Source organism: Kryptolebias marmoratus, linkage group LG6 (genome assembly GCF_001649575.2).
Source record: "Kryptolebias marmoratus isolate JLee-2015 linkage group LG6, ASM164957v2, whole genome shotgun sequence".
Taxonomy (NCBI): Eukaryota; Metazoa; Chordata; class Actinopteri; order Cyprinodontiformes; family Rivulidae; genus Kryptolebias; species Kryptolebias marmoratus.
Window position 1 is genome coordinate 28,305,735 of NC_051435.1, and position 25,712 is coordinate 28,331,446.

At 38.7% G+C, this 25,712-nt stretch overlaps 1 protein-coding gene across 1 annotated transcript; it reads left to right on the forward strand.

Moving 5' to 3' along the window:
* The first annotated feature begins 885 nt into the window (after positions 1–885).
* lcp1 (lymphocyte cytosolic protein 1 (L-plastin)) lies at positions 886–24,719 on the forward strand. Its single transcript, XM_025010917.2, has 16 exons — positions 886–1,042; positions 7,462–7,559; positions 14,484–14,632; positions 14,715–14,838; positions 15,919–16,051; positions 16,604–16,685; positions 16,777–16,942; positions 18,662–18,804; positions 18,937–19,032; positions 19,602–19,797; positions 19,921–19,999; positions 20,090–20,204; positions 21,407–21,540; positions 22,698–22,818; positions 23,105–23,229; positions 23,901–24,719. The coding sequence occupies exons 2-16, from the start codon at positions 7,496–7,498 to the stop codon at positions 24,031–24,033; spliced, it is 1,860 nt and encodes a 619-aa protein (XP_024866685.1). The 5' UTR covers positions 886–1,042; positions 7,462–7,495; the 3' UTR covers positions 24,034–24,719.
* The last annotated feature ends 993 nt before the right edge of the window (positions 24,720–25,712 follow it).

Sequence of the window (25,712 nt, forward strand, 5' to 3'; positions counted from 1 at the left end):
TTAAGTCTCCTCCATGCTCTCCTCATCCATTTGTCCTGTTTTATAATCTGGCAGTATTTTCTTGTTTCTCTGTTTATCTTGATGTCTTTAACCACCTGTTTACCACTGAACACTATGTCAAGGTAGAGCTTTGTCTTTGAGGCCACACATCTGGTTTAAATCCAACTAAAGTTTCATTAAACTATCTATCTGTCCTGTTTTAAACTTGTTTTAAATTTAAACTGGATTTAAATTTGAATTGTATAACCTAGCCATGCATCTGCCTGTCTGTACTGATTTCAAAAATGGAAAAAAGGTCAAACTTTTTTCTTTACATCCATGTTTAAAAAAACAACAAAAAAAAAACATTTTTCACTACAAAAAAATGGTCACAGTTGTGTTGAATTCTTCAGAGGACATGGATCTAAGGAGTGTTTTTGTAATATAGTGGAAATAAAATGTCTGACACCCCTAAAATAGTAAATTTTGTGTATGTAAAAAAATGAGATGAAAATAAAGGATTTATAAATATTTTTCAAATTTAATGTGACATATATTGTTTATACAACTAAACTAAACAACAAGCAAATCTATTAGGTAGAAAAAAATTTAAAATATATAAAAAGATACACATAGGCTGGTTGCATAAATGTCCAAAGACTCATACTTTGTATGAAGCATCTTTTGATTTATTAAAATGACTTCAGCCTTCTGGGGAACACACCTGCCATCAGCTAAAATATTTCAGATTAACATGAAATGAAGTAAAAGGAGTCATAAAACGTGTCCCTGAAACCCCTTCAGACTGGGTGTGGGAGATCACCTTAGCTGACAGCGTGCATTGCCATATAAAGACAAAAGATCTGTTTCTGAAGTGTTGCATGTCACTTCCTTCCTCATAGATTTGAATAGATGTGCTGTCGCCCTGCTCTCTGCGTCGATTCAGACCGCTGTCTGTCAGGCTTTGAGCAGCACAGCAGCCACAGCGACCGTCTGAGGAGAAGAGACGGACAGTAACCGTCCACGCCCAGAGAACCATCCGCTGCCTCACCACATCTCTCAGGTAAAGAGCCTCACATCTTCACAGTTCTCCTGAATGCATCCCTGCGGAGTGTCAGGCACCTGAAGGAATAGTTTGTTCATTCTTTTAAAAATGGATAAAATAAGAAAAATACATTGTGTGACCGTCTTTCAGATTGCACACTTTGTTTTAAATCCATGCCACAATTTTTCTGCACTGGAGCACAGACTCTGCTTGGAAAATCTGATTACCTCAGAGCATTGTGAACTTGACTCAGATCAAATCTGACGTATAAAGTATAAATAAAACAAATACAAGCAGTTAGGAGCAGAGTGAGGCCTACAAGTAAACTGGAACAAGAAGTTAAACCACTGCAGTGAGCTGAAAAGGAAGTTTGTGGTTAGCTTCACTTCAACTGAAAAAATCCCTCTCATGCAGCATGGGCTGGAAGAGACACCAGCTCAGGTCAGGGCTTTCAGAGTTTGACTTGTGATCAGTGCTTTCTGTTGCAGAGATGACCAGCATCTAGTTTAGAAATAAAGAAAACCAAAAGCTGCTGAAGCTGGATCATGTGCTTCACACTGATGCAGCTGAACCCATCCAAACACAGAAGCTGCACTGCCCTGAAACAGATCAGTTCACTGGAAACGGCTGCATGAACTGATTGTTCCCTTTTCTGTATTATTTTTTTTTCTTTTTCTTTCTGGTTTGTTTAATTTTAGAAATATTGACAGCTCAGATTCGTTTTATACAACATGATGCTTATATGGTGCATTAAATCTATTACGTGCAGTAGGAGTTACCACGTGAACACGGACTCTGCTCATATGACAAAAACACACATTTATTTTTGATGTATTTTAAATTATGGACTAAATATCTAACAAAAATGGGTTAAACACCTTGCAAATAGCATTTTTGGAGAAAAAAACAGTGTAAATGCTGACTTTTGATGGGAAATGAATTAATAGCTTATGTTTTTGTTTCTTTTTCAGTAAAACTGTTTTGCTGCAAGACATAATAACCAGCTTAAGTTTGGTGAAGAAGCTGAAACTGAGCTGTTAATGCTAAAAGAAGCAGACCGCTAGCTAAAAGCAGCCTAAAAGCTAAAAGTGGCAATATGCTAACTAGAAGTAACAAAAGGCTAGTTAGATGCTAAAAATAGCACCAGAAGACAAAAACAGAGTGAGTACACTGAAGCAGATTTCAGAGGACAATGTTCTTCTTTCTAAATAAAGTTAAAATTTAGAAAAGTAAAAAAGTAAAAAAAAAAAAAAAAGGTCATAGCTTCCATTTCTTGAATGAGCTGAATATTTTGATTCTGGATTGATAAAAGAGAAAACAGTATGAATGCTGACTCAGTATTCCTGCCAGGGATATTTGTCCACTGATCTTTATGTATGACTAATATTGGAACATTTTTATTGTCAAAATTGCTGAAATCGCTGAAATTGCATATTTCCTGTTCAAATAAGCTGTTGAAACGCGAGGTGCGGCAGCAACGAGCCGAGCCTCACCTCTGAATGCAATCCATCACAAACTGCAATTGGCCTGTGCCTGTTGCCGTACCGCTGCATGTCGCCAATATAATGGTTTATATAGCCTGATTTTCCACAGTCTGGCTAATGTCTTTAACCATTTATGTTTAATGTTTGTTAGTGACATATTTAGTTTTGCTGATGGGACATAAAACCGCAGTGAAAAGGCAGGGTGACACATTTCAGAAGGTGTCAGTAAATGTTTGGCATCTTTGCTTAATATATCATTTCAATTAAACTGTCTGAATCAGTGATTTAATTTGAAGTTTTAAAATAAAACAAAAACTCTGTGTAACAGCATAAATAAAAATTTAAAAAGTTGTCCTTCAAATGTAAATGTACGTCATTCAAATAGACAAAATGTAGTAACAAACATTCTGAGATTTACTTTACTGATCTAAATTCAGATTTTTTGCATTATTTCATTTATTTTATTTATTTACCCTCACTTGTTTGGTGTGATTAGGACCAGTGTGAAGCAGAGTTTTTTTTTCAATTTGGGCCCTTTTTATTTTTTAGGTTTTCTTAGTTTTTTATGTTTGGTAGAGTTACCTTCAGTTATTACCACAGACACATTGAAATAATTTTAATTAAGTAAGTCGTGAAATAGTTTCAAATCTGCTTGAAAAGGAACCTGCAAATATGGTGCACTCTGAAAGTTTTTTAAATTGAGTTTTAAATGCACATATATCTAAAAATCTTTTAGAGCATCTTCAGCATCAAACTACATGTAATGTCACAAATCCTGCAGAAACAGTATCGAATAAATTCAGGTTAATTTTCTCTGATGTAAACTTTAGCCCTCAAAAGAAACAAGCTAGGAAAAAAGAAGTAGAAGGAAATGCTGTATAATCCACCTTGGTTGTACTCAATTACACTTTGCAACATCATGTGAAGTGTTGCAAAACCAAGTGACCTCAGCACAAACAAGAATACAAGTCGACGCTTTAAGAGCTGATATAAATCTTTATATAAAAAAAAACCCTGCAGTAAAATAACAGGAAAGAGAGCACCGTGGAGCAGCAGTGACTGAAACTGTTCATCACAAATATCACACCTTAAATGTCGCTCAGTCCTTTAACTTCAGTTAGTTTGTTCAAAGCGGATGAGAGAGACGTGCTAAAAGTGTTCGAGTCTCCAGTTTCATTTCTGCTTCTGATCTGCTGCAAGAACAACTTCTCTGTTTCCACTGGCTGCAGACAGAGCATCAGCACTGAATTTCTGTTACCATATAAAGAAAAACATGACTTTTTATTTTTAAAAGTTTGACATTTAGCTCACTGACAGTGATGATTTTTTGTTTTTTGTTTAAAAAGTAATTTTAACACTTAAGAACACTTCCTCCAAATGTTCTGGAATCTGTTTAATTTCTTTAAAACCCTTCAAGCCAAAGAAAAGCACAACAGGTATCAGACTCCTGGCTTTTCATACTTTATGTTGGTAAATTCCTAAAAACAAAAATTACCTGTTTGGGTTTGTATTTTCTTGTGTGAAACCAGATCTTGACAGACAGGTTTGTGACCTTAGTGGCGGACTAGTTGTCACTCTGATAAAGAAAATAAAAAGATAGCTAGTTAGATAGATAGTTTCAGCTGATCTTATTGTCATTCAGGCCGGTTCAATAAAAACTACCAATCAGGCAAAAACCAGGTGTTCTCCACCTGTTTGGGTCAGTTTATTTTAAATCTAAAAAAAGCAACAAAAAAAGTTTATTTGTAACCTCAGTAACAAATAAGATTCATAATAAGGTCACAGGGTTGACTGTGGCTCAGTGGTTAGAGCAGCCGTCCTCCAATGAGAGAGTTGGAGATTTGATTTCTGGCAGGAGTCACATGTTGAAATGTCCCTGGGCAAGACAGTAAGCCCCTCACTGCCTCTGATGTGTGCCCCATCAGTGTATGAATGGCGTTAGACTCTATAATATAGATTAGCTTTGTAGTGATGCAGTAGAGTGCTATGTGGGCACAGATTGTGTTGTAAAGTGCTTTGAGTGGCCTGATTGGCCAGAAAGGACTATATAAGTACAAGCCATTTACAATGTATTTTTTTTTACAATGCAGTATGTCCCCACGAGGTTTCATTTCCTCTGGTGACGCAGGAAGATGAATCATTGCCGCTGAAATGAACGGGCTACAAATCATCCCTTTTGAGGTTTAAAGTCTGAACTGCCAAAAAGGTAGCTGTGAACAAAAACACTCAGGGTGAATCATCTTCACTGAAATAAGTGTCCTGCATGTTCATGTGCTCACTCTTCCTCATGCTGCGTTTCCTTTTTTAGAAAAAAAAGATGAAAATACAGTATGTTTATTTAAACAGAGCTTACATTAATGACAGCTACTGCTCCTGTGAAGAGTCAGTCTCAGGTTGCAGAGATGCATTATGATTTGATATTTAGCACAAACCTCTATAATAAAAGCCCATATTGTGCTTCTAAAGCTGCTTTCATCCATCAAACGAAGATCAGAAGTTTAAAACTTAAAGTTTTTACCTTTTTGTAGCAAAAACACTACACTTCTGTGATTATTGCAGATGGACCCCATCCACATCAGCAACATGTGGCTCATTGGCTCGTCCACATGTTGAACAGGCTTCAGCAGCATCACACCATCTTGTCAAAGGAAATGAAAAACTCATCATCTCATTTACAATATTCATATCTAACCTGTTTGCATCTTTTGTATCTGCAAATAGCCTTTCTCACTGTGGCGTCTTAAACTGTTTTTGACATTATCCTTCAACAGATTTGAGCTTGAATACAACAAAATCAAATCTTTAGATTTCCCTCCTTCTGGATGGTGTTATTGACAGAGGCTGAACTGAGTAGTCAAGTAAATTTATTTATAAAACACATTTTAAAAAATAACAAGATGCACAACAATAAATAGAAAAATAGTAAAAAATTAAAACATCAGAAGAAAGTAAACATTTACATAAAACAATACTAAAATCAATTCACACTTGGTGAATGTCAGAGAGAACAAATGTATTTTAAAAAGAAATTTAAAAACAGGAAGTGAAGACGCATGTCTAAAGTTGGGGGGCAGATTGTTCCAGAGTTTAGGAGCTACAACAGAAAAACCCTGATCTCCTCTGAGCTTCAACAAGGTTTTCAGGACAACCAAAAGCAGCTGTTCAGATGATCTAAGTGCCCGAGAAGGAACATAAGGTTGCCGTAAATTGGAGAGATATGAGGGTGCAAGGCCATTTAGGCATTTCTATGTCAACAGGAACTGTGGTGCACAGGAAGCCAGCGAAGTGAGGACAAGATCAGTGAGATGTGTTCAAACCTACGAGTTCCTGTTAAACGTCGAGCTGCAGCATTTTGAACAAGTTGGAAATGAGAAAAGGAGCGTTACAATAGTCAAGTCAGGTTGTGATGAGGGCATGAATTATGTTCTTCACGTCAGGTCTGGTCAACCCTGCTATCTGCCTTAGCTGAAAAAAAACTTTTCTGCAAAGCAGAGTTCATTGGCTTAGTAAACTTAAACTTAGAGTCAAGAGTCATCTTCAGATTCTTAACAAGAGGTGTCCAGTCCTGGTCCTGGAGGGCCGCTATCCTGCATGTTTTAGATGTTTCTCTGCTGTGACACGCCTGATTTGAATGACTGAGTCATTAACAGGCTTCTGCAGAACTTGATGACCTGCTGAAGAGCAGGGAAACATCTAAAACATCCAGGATAGTGGACCTCCAGTCTACACGGTTCAAGAGAGTCATAATTAGCAGGAAGAATGTCAGCAGTAGAACTAGGGCTGAACACAATAATTTAAGTTTTCTTATCATTAAAACTTAAAAAATTTGAAGCCATACAAACCTTGATGTCAAAAAGACATTTCAACAATGGGTGGATGTAGAAAGAACTATCATTTGGTTTTAAAGGCAGATGAAGTATAGTAGAGGTCAGGTGTAGGTGGGCGTGGCAGGACCAAGGAGCAGAAGCTGACTGAGGAAAAGTACTGAGAATGACTGGAAACAGAGGGAGGCATACTGAACACAATGAAAATATGAAAAAAAAATATTGCAAGAAACAAACACTAACAAAAATTTTCAAAATATAAACTAAAGGAAACACAAAGAACAGCAACGTGAAAAAAGGAGACTAAAATCCATAAAGCTATCAAACCAAAAACACAAAGAACCAAGGATCATGACACTTGCAGTGTTGTAGTGAAGAGAGAGCTGAGCTGAAAGGCAAAATGCTCAGTCTACCCCTTTATTTATGTTCTCTCAAACTACAGAGGGTATTAATAAAAATACTCCAAAACATAAATCATCAACATCAGGGAGGAGGTCAAGGTTAGTACAAAGCAGGACCGAGGCGAGTATGAAGAGACCCTTACCAGCTGACAAAGTGACCAAACTGAAAAGGTGTGATGTGACAAAAGTATAACTTGAAGTCATTTTGAGCAGCGACTTTTTGGCAACTCTCCCACAACTTTATACAGAATCCTGGTCATTCAGCAAGTTCTTTCAAAGGTTTTATACATCCAGTAAAAGGTTCCTTTGTGGGGCAATGTAAGATAAAAGGTTTTTGGTATGGTTTGTTTTGTAACTCAAAAAGCATGCAAGGAGTAGTGAGTACACCTCCCACCACTACCCAAAAACATCTTCCAGTATGATTCTGAGGGTTTTTATCATCTGTTCAGCAGAAAGTTACAGTTTAGCTGTGGGTGTTCAGCTGTTTAAGCAGACACCAAAACTACAAAGCAACAGAGAAGAGCTTATCTGAGGCTCAGGAAGCGTAGCAGCAGAGGGAAGTTTCAGGGTAGCAAAAGTGAGAAGTATAAAAACGTTGCATCACAATACAAAGTTAGGCGATACCAACTGTGAGGTTCCTCCTTTTGTTCTGCCCTGCTGGTTGTACCTGCTTGGTTCTGCTGCGGTTCTAAATAATTACAGCTGTTTGGGTTTTCTCACTGTATCAGTTTCAGGGTCCAACTGCTGAGTCAAGATCCCAACATGGCCGCCACACCAATATCTCCCGAGGAACTGGAGGAACTTAGAGAAGCTTTTGCCAAGATTGGTAAGAATGTTGTCACCATTTCTGTCATTTCCTCCTGTGTTTCTGACAGAGAAAGGAGGTTTGAGGAACTATTGTGGGAGCAACATCAGAAACATAATTTCTCTAAATCACAACTTTACCCATTACAGAGTTAGGCTTTAGTTATGCTACAATTTAAAGAACAAAAATTATATAAAACTATTTTATGTTTCAGTCTCTGGAGCAATTTTTGCTTGAGGAGGTCTGATTCATGTGCTCACTGAGGAAAAGGGCTGTGATGGAAGTGAAACAAAAATATGCTGAATTTAGGGATGGAAATGAATTGCTCACTCTGTTTTTTTTTAAATGATCAATTACCTCTAATAGTTTTCTTTTTTTTTGTAATTCTTTTTTTATTAAGGTTTTGTTTTCCATACATGTGTACAACCACATTTTAACATTTTTACATATGTCCTTCCAGTATACATCAAAATACAGTACGTAGACATTCTATATCTACATTGAAACATTATAACCTTGTTTTCCTTTATATGCTTCAACCTGCCCCAATATTTTCAATACCTAGGTTTTTCTGTTCGCTTTTTCAACCCCAGGTCCTTTAATTATCTTATCTTCTCGCGTAAAGATACCTGCAAAATAACTATATACACTCTGTAGCTGTGAAAGGGCTCCTCCCATCCCTCGGTTTTAATCCACAAAATCTGATCTCAATGGTGATATGAAATCCAACCAATTTTTGCAGTACTTCTTAAATTTACCAGATTCTAATCTGACGGAAAATGTCAACCTTTCCATCATATAAATATTATGCATTACGTCATCCCAATCTTCCCTTTTAGGAATCTCTGCTTTCATCCATTTCCTAGTAATGGCTTTTTGCTAGCCAACGTCATAACCCCATACATATATTTATCAGCTGATCTTAATAACCATTCTGTCCCTCTTCCCATGTATAGAACATCGAATGTGAACTGTATGCTCGTCCCCAAAACTATATCCATACAGTTCTTTACATCCTGCCAGTATGATACGATGTAGGAGCAATCCCAAAACACATGGAAGTGATTAGCTCTATCTTCTCCACATTTCCTCCAACATCTTGTATCTTGGTATTTTCTTTGTGCTGGTGTGATAAAGTATCTTACTATATTCTTTCAGCCAAACTCCCTGCATGAGAGGGAACAAGTTATTTTCCACTGTTGCCTGCATATTTCCGCCCATTTCTCTTCTGAAAGCCTCCAACTCACCTCATTTTCCCATTTCCCTTTTATATATGCGGTGTTGTTCCCCTTCAAATTTTCCAATTTTGTGTACAGTTTAGAGATTATTTCCCCCCCCACATTTGATTAATTTGCTCATATGAACATCTTGGTTATTCCTGATTCCAACTCATCTAAGTTTATCTTTTTTTTAGTTCCTCTTTATAGTCCCTCAATTTCAAGTATCCGAAGAAATCCTTATTATTCAGTCCATAATTGCTCTTTATATCCTCAAAGCTTCGTATAGCATTTTTCTTTACCAACTCCTAGAATATCTTCGGACCCGTTTCCCAATTTCTGAAAGTTTTGTCCGTTACACTAGGCTTAAAATTTGATTTATACGCAATCCATCTCAGCATTCTACTCTGCTCTGTTAAACCATATTTTATTATAATCTCATTCCATATGTCAATGGACACGTCCATCCATGCATTCAGGTCCTCCCCGAGGTGTATTCTCAGTTTCTTATCATTTATTATCGCTTGTAATGGTATCCTGTGTGTCATTTCGCATTCTATTTCTTTCCATTTTGCTGAGTATGATGGTTTGCTTATGTCTAGGAGAATCTTTAAATGTGTCGCTATAAAATAGCTCTTTAGGCAGGGTAAAGCTAACCCCCCTTGATTCTTGGGTAACTGCAATGTTTTAAACTTGATCCGTGGTCTCCTTCCCTGCCATATGTATCTCGAGATTATTCTATCCCATTCTGCAAATTCTTTGTCTGTCACTTCTACAGGAAAAGTTGTGAATAAATACAATAGTCTTGGTAAGACATTTGTTTTGATCATTTCTACTCTTGAAGTTAAGCTTGTATAGGGAACTAAACTCCACCTACCCATATCCGATTTTATTCTAGCCACTAATGGATTAAAGTTTATAGATTTTAATTCAGATAAGTCTTGAGTCAAAACAACTCCTAGGTACTTGAGAGTTTTCGAGTCCGATACCAACTAAATTTTTCTCTGATTAATTGATTCGGTTCATAGTTGAAAGTGAGAACTTGGGTTTTCTTTGTATTTAGTTTATAACCCGACAGCGAACCAAATTCATCCATTGTCTTTACTAGTGCTGGAATCGATCTGTCTGGTTGGGATAGATAAATTAATACATCATCTGCAAATAGAGCTATCTTTGGTTCCCCTCCCTCCATGTGTATACCCTTTATATTTTCATTTTGCTTTATCCATTAGCTAAGAGGTTCCAAATATATTGCAAATAGGAGTGGGCTAATGGAGCAGCCTTGACGGCACTCTCGATGTAACGTAAAAACATTTGAAAGATTTCCATTAACTTTGATCGTCGCTGTGGGTTGGTCATATAGGGATTTTATGGTTCCAATGAATATTTCGTTAAAACCAAATTGTTCAAGCACCTTGTATAAGAAGTTCCGCCTGACAGAGTCGAAGGCTTTTTCTGCATCCAATCCCAATATTACCGCTTCTGTTCCTCTTTTAATAATATTTTGCATTACCAGCAATGTGCGCCTAATATTGTTCTGCATCTGTCTCTGCTTTATGAATCCTGTTTGATCCAAGTCAATTATGTCTGGCAGGATCACTTCTAAGCGTCTGGCCAAAATTGCAGTAAATAATCTATAATCTAAATTTAAGACACTTACTGGTCTATAGTTCGTGCATTCCAATTTATCCTTTCCTTCTTTAGGGATAACTGCGATGAAAGCTTCCCTCCAGGATCTTGGCGTTTCTCCTTCTTTTAATACTCAATTGAATGTATTTTTCAACAAGGGGGCCAACATTTTTCTCATCAATTTATAGAACTCAGAAGTGTAGCCATCTGTGCCTAGAGCCTTGTTTTTCAGATTTGAAATCTCTGAGTTTATCTCATCTTCTGTCATTTTCTTTGTCAGTATTCGATTTTGATCTTCTGTTATTCTTGGTAAATTTAGGGAATCCAACAAATTTTGCATTTGATTCTTATTCTCAATTTCTACTTGTGAGTATAAATTCTTGTAATATTTTTTGAAGAATTCCTGTATCTCTCCTGTCTTATATTTTATCATATTTGAGGCATCCTTGATTGTGTAAAAATTATTATTTGCCACCTGTTTTTTCATTTTATATGCCAGCAGTCTTGCTGACTTCCCTCCTCCCTCATAGTACCTTTGTTTTGTGTACAATAGGTTTTTTTTAATCTCATCTTCCAATATGCAATTTATCTCTGTCGGGATTTGGGTTTTTAGTTTTCAGTTGGTTGTCTTTGTGTTTCTGTTGGTGTTTATTGTTTATTTTATTCTGTTATCTTGCTAGTTTGGTTCAGGTTCGTTCTGTCTTTGTCTCTTGTGTCTGTGTTTGTTTCATGTCACCATTCATGCCTCCTCAGTCACTCACTCATCTGTTTACCTGCCACGCTCATCTCCACCTGACAGCAATTTGTATCACTCACTTATCTCATCTTCTCCTGTGTTTAAAAACCCGGTCATCTCCTTCACTCACTGCTGATTCATTGTTTCTGTGTTCCTGGTTTCCGTCTCCGTGCCCGTTCCTGTTTTCGTCGCTCCGTGTCCTATGTTCTTGCCTTTGTTATTATTTAGTCTCTGCTGCCACATCAGCTTTTTGTTTTGTTGTTCTGATTATTTTTACTTTAATAAATTAGTTATTTAAAATGAGTCTGCGCTCTGGGATCGCCTTCTTCTCCACAGATCGTGACAATCTCCATTTTATTTTTTTTTGATTTCTTGGGATTTCTTCTCATCTGTGGGAAATTGTTTATGCTGTTTTTCCAATTCTTTTAGATCCATTTGTAATTTTTTAAGTTTTCCCTGTGTTTGCTTTTTCAAAAATGCTACTTTGGCAATCATCTTCCCTCGGATTACTGCTTTGCATGTGTCCCACAATGTGAATGGAGAGACCTCCCCATTATTATTTTCCCTTACATAGATATGATTTCTTCTGTAAGTTCCTCCTTCATTTTTCCCTTTTATAAGTTTGTATTGAGCCTCCACATTGTTGTTTTTGTTTCTTTTGACAATTCCAGGTTTAAGTATATTGGACTATGATCTGATATATCCCTTACCCCTATATCACATTTTTCCACTCTGCATCTATCCTTATTATCCATAAAGAAATAATCGATACTTGAATATACTGAGTGAGGCGTAGAAAAATATGTGTAATTTCTTCCTGATGGATTTAGCTCTCTCCATACGTCCATTATCCTCAGCTCTGTCACGAATTCTCTAAATTTGTTAGTGATTGCAGATTTTTGCTTTCCAATGTCCGAGCAGTCAAGGCGTGTATTCAGTCTGATGTTTAAATCTCATCCCCATATCAAAATGCCTTCTCCCTCAGCTGTCAGCAAGTCAAACATCTTTCTATAAAAAGACCAATCCGAGCCTGGAGGGGCTTATGTGTTCAGAATAGTAATCAACTCTCCCTCTAATCTCCCCTTAATCAACACATATCTCCCTTCATTGTCTTTCATTTCTGATAGCTTTTCAAATACGGCTTTCCCCGATATCAGAATAGCTACTCCTCTCCTCTGACCAGTTCTATATGATGAGTAATATACTTGATTAAACCCGTTTCTCTTAAGCTTTTCATGTTCCTGTATTTCCCCCCTCTCTCTGCAACCTTCCCCTGATGAACCCTTACGCCACAGAAAAAAAATGCAAAAATGAACACAAAAAACCACATTTTCCGAACATTCACTGATGAACTCGTGAATAACAAAAGGACTTCCTTGAGTGGGGTCAGCATTTTGACCCTTTTTAGGCTATGATGGAATGTGCCCAAAGAGATGACCTCTCCCTGCCAGAGGGATCGGGCTCTTTCTTTTGCAAACAGCCCTGTCCATGTACAGTCCGTGTTTCCAAAGTTGAAACATATACATAAAATTAGAAATAAAAAGAAATAAAAAAATTTAAAAAATGAATTATTAACGGATAGGAGATACCCCGACCTCTCAGACTTAACAGGAACATTTCCTTACTGTTTTGACCTGATTAGAATTCCCTAGTATGTAATAAAAAATAAAGAAATAAAGAAATAAACATTTCTCCCTTTCATCTTAGGTCAACCCTCCCAAATAACTTAAAGATATTACATACCTCGTTTTAATCTTAAATCTTATCCTGACATCTCCTAAAACCTTGTAATTGTTGTTTGTAACCTTCTACCGTATCCTTTGGTGTCTGCCCCCTCCTGGCCCCGACCGTCTTCCAGGTCAGGTGTCTGATTTTCTCCAGGCTGTTGTCCGCCGGTCTTGCCACCGTCACACAAAATCCTCGCTCCGCCATGTCTTTCGTGGCCTCCTCAGCCGTGTCGTAGACCCGCGTCTCTCCCTCCTAGAACACACGCAGTCTCGCTGGGAATGGCGTGTGGAATCGTATATTCTTCTCCCGCAGCGCTCTTTTTTCCTTCCGTTTCTTCAACACCTCCGGAGTGTAATTGTGGTCCACAAACACTTTCTTCTCCTCGTACACAAAACCCTTCCTCTGCCATGCCCCCTTTATAATCTCTTCCTTTACTCCGAGGTCCAGAAACTTTACCACAATAGCTCTTGGTGGTGAACCCGGAGGAGGGCGCGACGGCAGAGCCCTGTGGGCTCTCTCTATCTGGAGGGGAAATGACAGTGGTATCTCCAGCTTCTCTCTCAGCAGGTTCTCCACAAATTCCGTCATCCTTCCAGCTCCTTCCTCTGCCCCCTCCTTCAGTCCGTGAATCCTGGTATTCCCCCTCCTTGATCGTCCCTCTTAAACCAACCGGCCATGCTTCGAACTGTTTCTGTAGCTCCAGGAGCTCCACTGTAGCATCCTCAATGTTATGCAAGCGCTCCCCTGCTTGTTTTATCCGCTTCTCCGCATTATCGATCCTATTATTGGCGACTCTAATCTCCTCTTTAATTTCTTTTAGAGTGTCCGAGTTTTCCTGGCGAAAATCTCGCAGCTCCTTGAGAATCGTTTCCAAGTTTACCATGTTTAGGGTGGAACTAGCCTCTGCATTTTGACTCTCCGGGCTTGACTCTGGGCCGTTTTCTGCCTCTTTAGCCAGATCCGCTAGCCCCGTTGCTAACGCTTCAGTTTCGTTGATCCCTCGGGTTTTAGAAATTTTCTGCCATCTTGTCATAGTAAATGCCCTTATTAAATTAGTTATTTACTTAACTTATTGTTGCTAAATTTCCAAAATATTCAGCTTACAGGAATGTGGGTCGGGGAGCTCGCTTTTTACGCTGCTGCCATGATGGGTTCCCGGAAGTCCTCTTCTAATAGTTTTCTAAGAAAATAAGAAGTAGCTTCGTTAGTAGAAAATGATGTGGCTATTTGATAAAAAAGAAACAGAGGGCACTGTGTGATATGTTACCCAAAATGAATTAAAAGTTTAAGAGCAAAGTTTTGCAAGAACTTTGACCTTACTAGGGTGGTTTATGACTTGTTTTATGTCTTAGAATGGTGAAAAGTGTTTTTCTCTTTAAGGTTTTGACACACAGATCACAAATTATTAGCTCTTTCTGCTTTTACATTATAAACCTGGAAAATACTCCACAACAGAAAAATATAGAAATTCATCTTTCATGTCTAACAGATTTAGATGATAGCATTTTTATTCACAAAAGCTGGAGACTGAAAAAAAAAAAACTAAATTCATTTTGACAAAGCTACAACTTAAAGTTGATCGTCTGATGGGTTCTGTTCCCTGTGACCTCTGACCTCTCTGGCCTTTTCTGTCAGATGTGGACAACAACGGATTCATCAGCAAAGATGAGCTCCATGAGCTCTTTAAGGCAGCCAACCTGCCTCTGCCCGGATACAAAATCCGAGAGATGGTCCAGGAGCTGATGAAAACCAGTGACAGGCTCACCTTTGAAGAGTTCACTGAGGTGAGGATATGCTCCATCAGGCTTATTTTTAGAACTCACTCTGAGGGGAAAGCGCTCAGCATTTTGTTGTTTCCACCTTCAGATGGTCCACGGGCTGAAGAGCACCGAAGTGGCCAAATCCTTCAGGAAAGCCATCAATAAGAAGGAGGGAATCTGTAACGTGGCAGGAACATCCGAGCAGTCAGGCACTCAGCACTCATACTCAGGTCTGTACTCACACCTGACAGGAAAAACTACAAGTAATGAGTGTGTGTGCTCAGATTAACAGTAGATCAAAGTTAATCTGGTTTGGAACAAGAGTAGTGACTCAAATTATTAAAACAATAATAGTAACACCAAAACATGTTTTTGATAACTGGAAGAGAAATTCAACATTATTTTCAGTAAGAAGCTGAGATGTTGTTACGTCTTATGTTGATGTATGATGTAATGTGATGCTGTGTATCTTTGAGTCTTGAAGACCCCCTTCACACTGAATGATGACCCCTTTACTCCCCACTACCTACACAACTTATTACATTGTATTGGATTGTGGTATATTTGTAACATCTCCTTCAGTGTGAAGGCAATCATCATACTGCTAGTGTTAGCACTCACCAAGTAGGGTTTTTCCGTCTATTTTTATTGTCTGCACCCTCACCACAATCTATCCACCCACCCTTCCAAGACTCTCTCCAACTGTGTCAGGATACAGCTGTGCACAAGAAGATCATGCTGTGCTAACACAATGCTAACACCACAAGTATCACATCTGCGCTTGTTTCCATGACTTTGTTGTTATTACATTTGTATCTGAGGCATGAGGCCATGGTGCTCAGTCCTGGTCCACATTCTAAACAACTAAATCACGTTGGTGCAAACATGTCCCACATCATGGATACGCTGCCACCATGCTCCACCCAGGACCTCGATACACCACAATGATAAACCACCACAATGTTGCTACAGCGGTTTTGTTCATGCTCAAAACCCTCCACAATATATCACACATAATCAGGAGCCCGCTGTGTTCTTAGAATGCCCTAAACGAGCTCACCAAGCCCCTGCAAAGACCATCCATAGACCTTCTGATTTCTTACACTGCAGTGGGGTCATCATCCAGTGTGAAGGTGGACTAAGAGAGCAGGATGAAATTACTTTTTGGGAACAAGACCAGTCAGTAATACATCTGCAGTAAGAGAAAACAAATTTGTAAAGAAGAAGAAGTTGTAAAACATTTGGTTGAGACGAACTGCTTCCTGTGATATGATGTGGGGGTTTTTGTTGTTTTTTTTTTTTGCCTGCAGAGGAAGAAAAGGTAGCCTTTGTGAACTGGATCAATAAAGCTTTGGAAAAAGATCAAGATTGTAAACATGTTCTCCCAATGGATCCCAACAACAATGACCTGTTCACCGGAATGGGAGATGGAATTGTCCTCTGGTAATTTTTACTTTAAACATCACCCCTTAGCTGAGTTACAGCACACTGCTCAACACCCAGTTACCACATTTAAAGAGCAACTTAATATGAATTTTCCTTGTATACTGTGGTTGAACTGTACACATTCAGCTGTGTGTTTAACAAATGTTTAACTTTAAGTTTTTTGGAGTGTTTTTCATAGTGCCTTCATTTTCATAGGCTGAAAGGTAGGAGACAAGTTATAGTTATTTGATGAATAAAGAATATTACATGTTTGAATTTGTGTTGTAGTTATTCATGGGTACATTCAGTATGTGGTACAAAGAAGTATGAGGTGAAAATTAGGACATGAAAACAAAACTGTGGAAATGAACAAATCAAAAGTTTCATAAAAAGGAAGTCAGTGTCTGTGAGCTCAGAGGTGGTGGAAACTTACAGTAAACACCAAAAATAGAAAAACCTAACTCATTTTAGAACATCTGCTTCAGTCACTGACTGAAAACATAAATGAATGTTTTACTCTGTAAATGTGGGACTGTTGTGTTGATCAGCCTGAATTTGATTTGTCTTTAGTAAAATGATCAACCTGTCTGTCCCTGACACCATTGATGAGAGAACCATCAACAAGAAGAAGCTCACCCCCTTCACCATTCAAGTGAGACACTAAGATGGCTTTCTTCTCATCCCTTTGATGATAAACTTCAGTATCACTGCATGTCTGAAGATCTTGTTGTTCGGTCCAACAGGAGAACCTGAATCTGGCTCTGAACTCGGCGTCGGCCATCGGCTGCCACGTGGTGAACATTGGAGCTGAAGACCTGAAGGAGGGCAGGCAGCACCTGGTCCTGGGTCTGCTGTGGCAGGTCATCAAGATCGGCCTGTTTGCCGACATTGAACTCAGCAAAAACGAAGGTGCGTGAGCTTCAGTAGAGGTCGTCTAGCAGAGAACCATATCATCTATGTTTCCCTGCATCACAGGGCAACAATAACTTACTGTTGTCAGTTCATCACCTTGTGGGATTCCTATTAAAAGAAGAAACTTTTCCACTTAAATCAGTGAAATTATTATTTTGAGGGAAATACAGAACCAACCTATAGTTTCTCAAAGAATGATCCAGAATGGAAGTCTAAATATAGAGCAACTTCTGTTCTGTTCTTAGTAAATGCACTTGCTTACTTACTTACTTTATACTTTATTGTGGCCGAAGGGCAATTTGCTTTGCAAACAGCAAGGACAATTGCAGATAAACATAGAAAACATCATCCATACAGCACACAGTACAATTTATTTATACACCACAGGTTATTAAAAACCTATCTCAATTTATTAATGAGACCTACACTAACAGGGATAAATGAACATTTGTACCTTTTTGAGTTACATTTAATCAACATGTATCTGTGAGCAGAAGGCAACAACCTGTAGTGGTGATTAATCACTATCACTCTTCTTATTCTAACAAAGATTTTAACTACTCATTACAATCTTGATTTGACATTAGGAACTAGCAGAACATTGGCTAGATTGAGTTTAGCTAGACATACTTAACTGCCTGTGATGAGGAAAATACTCTTGTTTGGTACCTTCCAATGAGTTATGTAAGTTAACTACATTGGAAGGTGGTCTAAATGGATTACACTATGAACAAGATTCTTAAATTTAGACCGCCACTCTGGGTCATTCTTATGGAAGCAATATAAGACAGGTTTGACTTGTCCCCTGATGTTTCATACAGCTTATTGCCAAGAAATAAACATTCAGCTGTTCAGCTGAAATGTCATTCTTTTAACAGGAATCACATGAGATGAACTATAACTACAACAGTTTTTGTTGTCCAACAATCTGCAGTCTTGAAACAGCTCCAACATAATTTTTTAAAAACAGTTTAGGTTATGTAAAAAATAATTTATAAACCTTTTGAAACACTATCAGTTTTGCATTACAGGGTTATTTACACAAAATGATCTGGTTATTTGTAAGCACAAATAGTAGCAATAGAAGGTTGTAGCACTTCCGGTGCAGACTGTGGTCACTTCAGGCAGGAATATCATACGTTTACCATAATAGTCATGTAATGAAAACCGTAATAAAGGTTAATAAATAATAAAATAAAGTTCATGAACAGGTTGGAATTTTTTGAAATGGGAATATTTTAAAACAGCAACAATCCACTTTGGTCATAGTGGCGTTCAGACTAGTTGTTAACTAGTCCTGTCAGACTTCTCCAAACTGACGCCAGTCAAAGCACAAGAGATAAATATTAATTGTTCATAACTTTTCCACAGAGCCCCACTTCAAAATGTCTAAACCATCATTTAACAATTTTTGTAGCATACTAATTTCTGTCTGTCAGTCAGATGCTCAAGCTGATACTATTATTGTGTTAGGATACTAAACACTGCAGAGGTTACTGTTAACAGCTAGTTAGTTTAGCATCAGACTGTATAAAATTAGAGGGAACCACCTGTTTTTGAAACATCTATATGTTAACATGTTAACCACAGAAGTGGATTTAGTTACATTTGGACAGAGTCAGTGGATTTATGTTAATTATACAGAAAATATTAATGTGTTTTATACAACAGACCAGAGTAACATTGTGATGTTGTAAAATGTGTGTGTGTGTGTAGCTTTGATCGCTCTGCTGCGTGATGGAGAAAGTCTGGAGGATCTGATGAAACTTTCCCCCGAGGAGCTGCTGCTGCGTTGGGCCAACTATCACCTGGAGGAGGCTGGTTGTGGCAAGATCAACAACTTCAGCTCTGACATCAAGGTGACCACACACACACACACACACACACACACACACACACACACACACACACACACACACACACACATCATCTATTTTTATTCAAGAAAAAATTAAAGTGATGAATGAACTTCTCAACACTCTTTGACTCAGGACTCCAAGGCGTACTACAACCTGCTCAACCAGGTGGCACCTAAAGGAGACGAGGAGGGAATCCCCCCCATCACCATCGACATGTCAGGAATCCGGGTGAGAGACTGCATTTATCTGACAGACTGAAGATATTTTTATTTTTTTAATCTCTTCCGTCTACCAGTATTACTGTCATACTGCTGCACATGTAAAAAATAATCTTTTGGATGTTGCTATGTGCTGTAAGGCTCTCTGGTTTTATATTTGAGTGGTATTATTAAGACATATCTGCTGTAATTTAGTTCTTAAATTTACTATATTTAGTTTTTATTCATCCTAATGTTGTTTATTTTTATTGTTTAGGGCTTGTCAAAAATATAATTGTATACATGTGTGAAAAACTGAAACAAAAATAAATATTCATTTAAAATGTCAAAAAATTTAAATGATTTATTAGAAAATAAGTTGTTCAATTTGTTTATTTCAAACAATATTGCTTTAGCAGCAGCTTCTGTTGATAATTTGGTCTAATTCTTTGAGTTTTTTCCACGTATTATTAACTCCTAAAGTTTTGAAGAGTGTTGATTGTCAGCAGAGGGTCTGATTTTGTGGACAGTTGAAAGTTCAAACTGAACGCCACAGCTTGGTTGGGTTTCCTGACGCCCTCCTCGTCCGTCTCTCTGCAGGAGAAAGAGGACATAAAGAGAGCCGAGTGCATGTTGGACCAGGCCGACCGGCTCGGCTGCAGGCAGTTCGTCATGCCGCCAGATGTCGTCCGCGGCAACCCCAAGCTCAACTTGGCTTTTGTTGCCAATCTATTCAACAAGTACCCAGCTCTGAAGAAACCAGAGAACCAGGACATCGACTGGAGCTCCATCGAAGGTGAGATTACGTCATTCTCATGATTAATACTGTTTCCAGCCCTAAGGTTCTCACCTTCTCTGATGTTTGCTGCAGACGTGCGTTTCCTGGTTTTGATCAGTTCTGGCTGATGTTTCTCTGCAGGTGAAACCAGAGAAGAACGGACCTTCAGGAACTGGATGAACTCGCTGGGTGTTAACCCTCGGGTCAACCATCTCTATGCGTAAGAACACTTTCCTCTCTTCTTCTACAGCCCTGTTGATAAATATACATATACTGACTGTCTGACTGTGTGTGTGTGTGTGTGTTACAGAGACATCGATGATGCTATAGTGATCTTCCAGCTGTATGAAAAGATCAAAGTTCCAGTAGACTGGGACAGAGTCAACAAACCCCCGTACTCCAAGCTTGGTAGCAACATGAAGAAGGTACAACAGGGGTTCAAAACGAGAGCGTTTCTGTAGACATGTTGAAGGGTGACAAAGCAGCTACTACCTGGAATTTCAACATCCATCAAATTTCTTCTCTAAAGCTCAGCAGTAATTTAGGACTTCCTTTTGGAAAAATCAAAGCTGATAAAATCCTGATGTTTTGATGTATAAATTGTAAAAGTGTGAAGAGAACCAAGAGCAAAAGAAATGTTAAAAGCTACAGCTCATTAGGGTCACCATGGTAACCACACACTTGTATCTCTCACTCCCTGACAGCACTCCTAATAAGACAGGCAGACAGAAACACAGATTAGAAGTAAGCCTCAGTCAGTCACTGTGTGAAAACTACAGTCTAAGTCGTACTGAAAAGATTCTTGAAGTGTTAAATAGCAGAAGCGTCCGGTCATCACACATTCATTCTTATGTGTCTACAGTGTTTTATGTAGGAGACATGACAAGTTAAAAGAGCTTCCACTTGTAGTTTTGAAAAGAACACTCAGATACAATGGAAATCAGTGAGTGTTTGGATGTGTGCTCTCTGCTCTCTGTGGGGATTTAAGAGAAAACCCTAATATCCTACAGCAGAGTGAAACACACAGGGTGAAACAAGACAAGAATTACTACAATCTGAGCTTTGGATTGTATACGAAGTTCAACTTTTGTGGGAATAAGAAGAGTTAGAGAGTGTTATCATCCCAGTGCAGGTTGAACATTGTGGTAAAATTTCCTAAAATCATAAAACTTAAACTGAGATTGTGTGAAAACCATAAATGGTTTCAAAATTGTCAGTGCAGTGATTTAAAGTCCAACTTTCTGTGATTTGTTTAAACTGTGAGCTAAAGCGATCCAGAGAGGACTGGGTTTCTTCCTTGTTTTGCTAAAATCCCATTATTATTTATGTGGAAATCTTTTTCTTTTTTTTTTTGCAAACTTTGTCTAGGATGTACCATGTACTACTAGCAAAAGTCATAAAACTGTTCCTAATCTAGCTGCATATTTTTGATATATTTTTTGTAGCTGTGGGAAGAATAGTGAACCAAAAATCATGACAGAATGCAAGAACAAGTGCTCATGCATTGGCAGCCTTAATAAAAAGATCACACGAAAATGTTTTTTTCTTTTCTCCCACTCCAGCTGATTAAAACCCAGGAGGGTTAAAGGATTTTGGTGCTAACTGAGCTGACTCTTTTCTGTTCCAGCTGGAGAACTGTAACTACGCTGTGGAGCTGGGCAAAAAGGAGGCCAAGTTCTCTCTGGTCGGCATTGCCGGTCAGGACCTGAACGCAGGAAATCGAACCCTCACCCTCGCTCTGCTCTGGCAGCTCATGAGGAGGTACCAGTGACCCACTTCTGTTCCCTCAGTCTTCTCTTTTTGTCCTTAACATCCATCCTTCCCATCATCCTTCCCCTGTGATGACCAGTGGGGCCAAACAAAGCCAGAAAAATTAAAGTTTGTGCAGATATTAAAATAATAAATGGAATGTAGTGCCTTCAAATTAAAAAGCCCCAAAAATGTAATTATAATTTCTGCTTCCTGCTGCAGGAAGGAATGTTCTGATTTTGTTTGATTGGTCGACTGGTGGAGCTTAGACACATTTTACTTCTGCTGCTGATGAAAGAAACAAAACACGACTTAGTTAAAAGCTAAGCATTCCTTGAAGGAAAGCATATCGCCCACTGCCTTACACGCCAGAGATTTAGACTAAGATCAGCTTGTGTTGAGAAAAGATGGCATAGTAGCCATGTTGGCCAAACCTAATAAAAAAAAAACATTATGCATAATCCCAGATCAAAAAATGAAGTCATAACTTACAGATGTACGTTCAGTGATTACTTTCTGTGAGTTTCAGTAAAATTTATGCAGTGTTTCATAAGATATTTTGCTAACAGAAAGACAGGGTCGACTCCAGCAGTTAGTTTCAAGCAAATTTGACACATTGTGTAGCACTCAGGGTATGAGTTGGGCATGTTTCTTAGCTCCTACCACAGCAAATTATAATATCCGTCAAACTGACAGAGTTATAGTCATTTAGTGTCTAGTGTCGCAGTCATATGGTGTTTGCTAAGGTCAGGTCGCTGTGGCAGCCATTTTGAATTGAGTTAGCTTAGGTTAATCAGGTGTGGATGTATGTACAATGATTACTTTCAGAAAAATTTGCACACACAGGAAAACACACAGAATAAACATCTGTAACTGCATGTGTTTGTAACTCACAGGCCTTGTTGTGCCTGCTAACATTATGAAACTGATGCATCAACATTCTTTCAAAAGTTCAATATCAAATTCAGTGAATCCAGTAGCCTGATCCATTACCACGCAGCTGAAAGCTTTCAGTAAAAACAAAAAAATAACAGATGTATTGGGATTATGTATTTGTGAAACAATCCTAAAATGTTCTCTTTAATGGCAGTAAACTACATGCTCACGTACTGGTTTACGAAAACCAAAAGAAACTGAGGTTTAACTTCTGAATCCAAACCTTCCCTCAGATACACCCTGAACATCCTGGAGGACCTCGGCGACGGACAAAAAATAATTGATGACACCATCGTGTCGTGGGTCAATGAAACCCTCACACAGGCTGGAAAAGGCACCATCTCCAGCTTTAAGGTAAAACACCTGGCAGGTTACCTTAAGTAGGAGAGCCGTGTTCAGTTTAATGATGTCACTTACTGAGCTAATTCTAAATACACACACAAACACTTAAATTAGTACAAGACTGGTCTTAAACCAACTGATGTCTGTTTTTACCTCTGACCAGTTAATAGACCGATCCCACCAGTAAGCCTCAGTACCTTTAGTTCTCAGATTGTGCGCTTTTATAAATCCAGATGGATTAAACGCGTTTTCAGCCCGATAAAGAAAATTACTCAAGTGAACCTTTTTTTTTGTGCAGGATATGTCGATCAGCAGCAGTATGCCGGTTCTGGACCTGATCGATTCCATCCAGCCTGGGTCGATCCGATACGACCTGCTGAAGGCTGAGGACCTGACAGAGGAAGAGAAACTCAACAATGCAAAGTACGTCTGCTTGCTGGGACACGTTTGACTTCTGGTGGTAGTTTTGTCATTTTAGTAATTTGGCCAAACTTCAGTCAAACAGATTTAGTTCAACAGCAGCTTTATGAAGTGTTCAGACCTCCTTTATGTTTGATGCTGCAGCACATAGACAAAGAGAAAACAAAAAATACAATTCTATAAATTAATGTAAAAGAAATCACAGAAATACCAATATTTATATAAGTATTCACACCAGAGATTTAGTTCAGGTGCCTCTATTGTATTGATCCCTGCTGAGATGTGTCCTCACTTTAAATTTAAGACTACCCGTGGTAAATGACAGTGATTGGACATGATTTGGAAAAGCACACTCCTCTCTGTAGGAGGACCCCTGACAATGACAGAAACAAACAATCACCTGCAGAGCTCAGAGACAGGAATTTTGCAAGGCACAGATCTGAGGAAGACTGCAAAAACATTTCTGTTGCTCTGAAGATTCCCCTGAGCTCCATGGCCTCCATAAGCCTCAAATAGAACAGGTTTGACTGAGAAAAAACAAGAATTTTTTTTTTCATAAAAAAACATAAAACTGCCAAAAAGGGAAAAGGGTCTGATTACAGCTGGAGCAGAGGTCCTGTGTTGTAGCTGAACCCTAAAATGTGAAACTCAGATTGTTGCCTTTGTGTCGTCAGGTACGCCATCTCCATGGCCAGAAAGATCGGTGCGCGGGTGTACGCCCTGCCCGAGGACCTGGTGGAGGTCAAGCCGAAGATGGTGATGACAGTGTTCGCCTGCCTGATGGCCCGCGGCATGAGGAGGGCCTAGAGACCTCCACTAACCTGGAGCTGATGGGAGAAGAGCAGCTTCAACGGGACACAGAAATACATTTATACACTTTACTTAACAGTGATGAAGTCTGTTACAGTTTATTACATTGAACAATGTCATGATTTGGACCAAAATATGATTTTCTGTAAATGTTTCTTAGGAACAGGAATAATCGTGAAGACAAACTGGCTCAGGTAAAGCTGATAGAAACTTTAATTTTCCAGGAAACTTCAGATCAAATATTCAGTCCTGTCACAAAGTTCTGATCGGGTCTCCAGCTGTTTCCCTTTAAAGAAAGCAGAACGTCTTTTAAATAAATATTTCAAGGAATAAACCTCAGGTTTTGTGAACATCTTTAAATATTTTCTTGAACGTTCAGTTTTTTTGTTGTTGTTGTTTTTTCCTTATTCACAGTCCACTTCTTGTTTCTGACCTGCTTCAGAGAAATATCTGTTAGATTCCATTAGCACTGATGGATGAATTGATCGAATATTAATAAAAATGTCACCAGTTCAGAGGCTCCAGACAACATAAAGCAGGAAACAACCAGGGCTCCTGCAGACCGCTTATCTTTAAAACTGTTTTACAGTCTGCAAAATGTTGACCGAGATGGAAGGAACGCTGCAGCTTATTTCTGTATTACTTGAACCTGCAACTCTGATTAAATGCTGTTTTGAACCTTTTTTACAGTGACTCATTTGAAACCTTGTCTCTTTGGGAGTGGGTTCACTCAGACAAGTCATCCGAGCAGACCTGCTTCCAAACTGAGTTTCAGTCTTAGAACAGCTCCAATTCTTAAAAATTTCGTAGTTCGTGCAAAAATTTTTCTCGATTTTACATTACACAGTTATTTCAGCAGAAATATTATGATAGAAGTGCTACAGCTAGCTGCTGCCGATATGTCCACTCGCAAATCACCAGAGTTTCATGTAAGATGGAGTAAATGGCTGTGAAGGTTTAAATGTTGATGTTGCATGAATGGCTACGTAATTTAGGAGATTGAAGGCGTTTTAAGATGATAGCAAATCAGTTTGGTCTTGGTTTAGACTAGCCATTAGCTCATCGATCCTGTCAGAATTGGCAAATGGTAAATGGACTGTACTTACATAGCATCTTTCCAGCCAAGCAGGCTACTCAAAGTTCAACATAGTCTGTGCCCTCGTTTACCCATCCACACACACATTCATACAGCACTGAAATTCTATAAAGCTAATCTGAATAAATTATTCTATGGACACTAATCAGTGCTTTTAAACTCCATACACCGATGGGGCACACATCAAAGATGATGAGGGGTTCAGTCTCTTCCTTAGGGACACTTGGACATATGACTGCTGCCAGAAATTGAACCTCCAACTTTCTCATTGGAGGACAACTCCTCTAACCACTGATCCACAGCCCCAGAATTAAACAATTTTTCCATTCAAAGAGCTATCTACAACAGGTAAGATATTCTTTAGCACTTTTATACAAACCCCTATTGAAAAAAGCCAAAATATCCCTTTTGAGTAGACAAAATGGATGGATGATTAACCAGCATTTCATCTCTGGTATATTTTGCCTCTTTCACACGGCCCCTAATTCAGAAGTCCAGCTCTACTCGATAAAGAATGCATCGCGTTCACACCGGTCAGTTTGGTCGGTAGCAGAGGAACGCCTCCTCGTGTTGTGGGGGG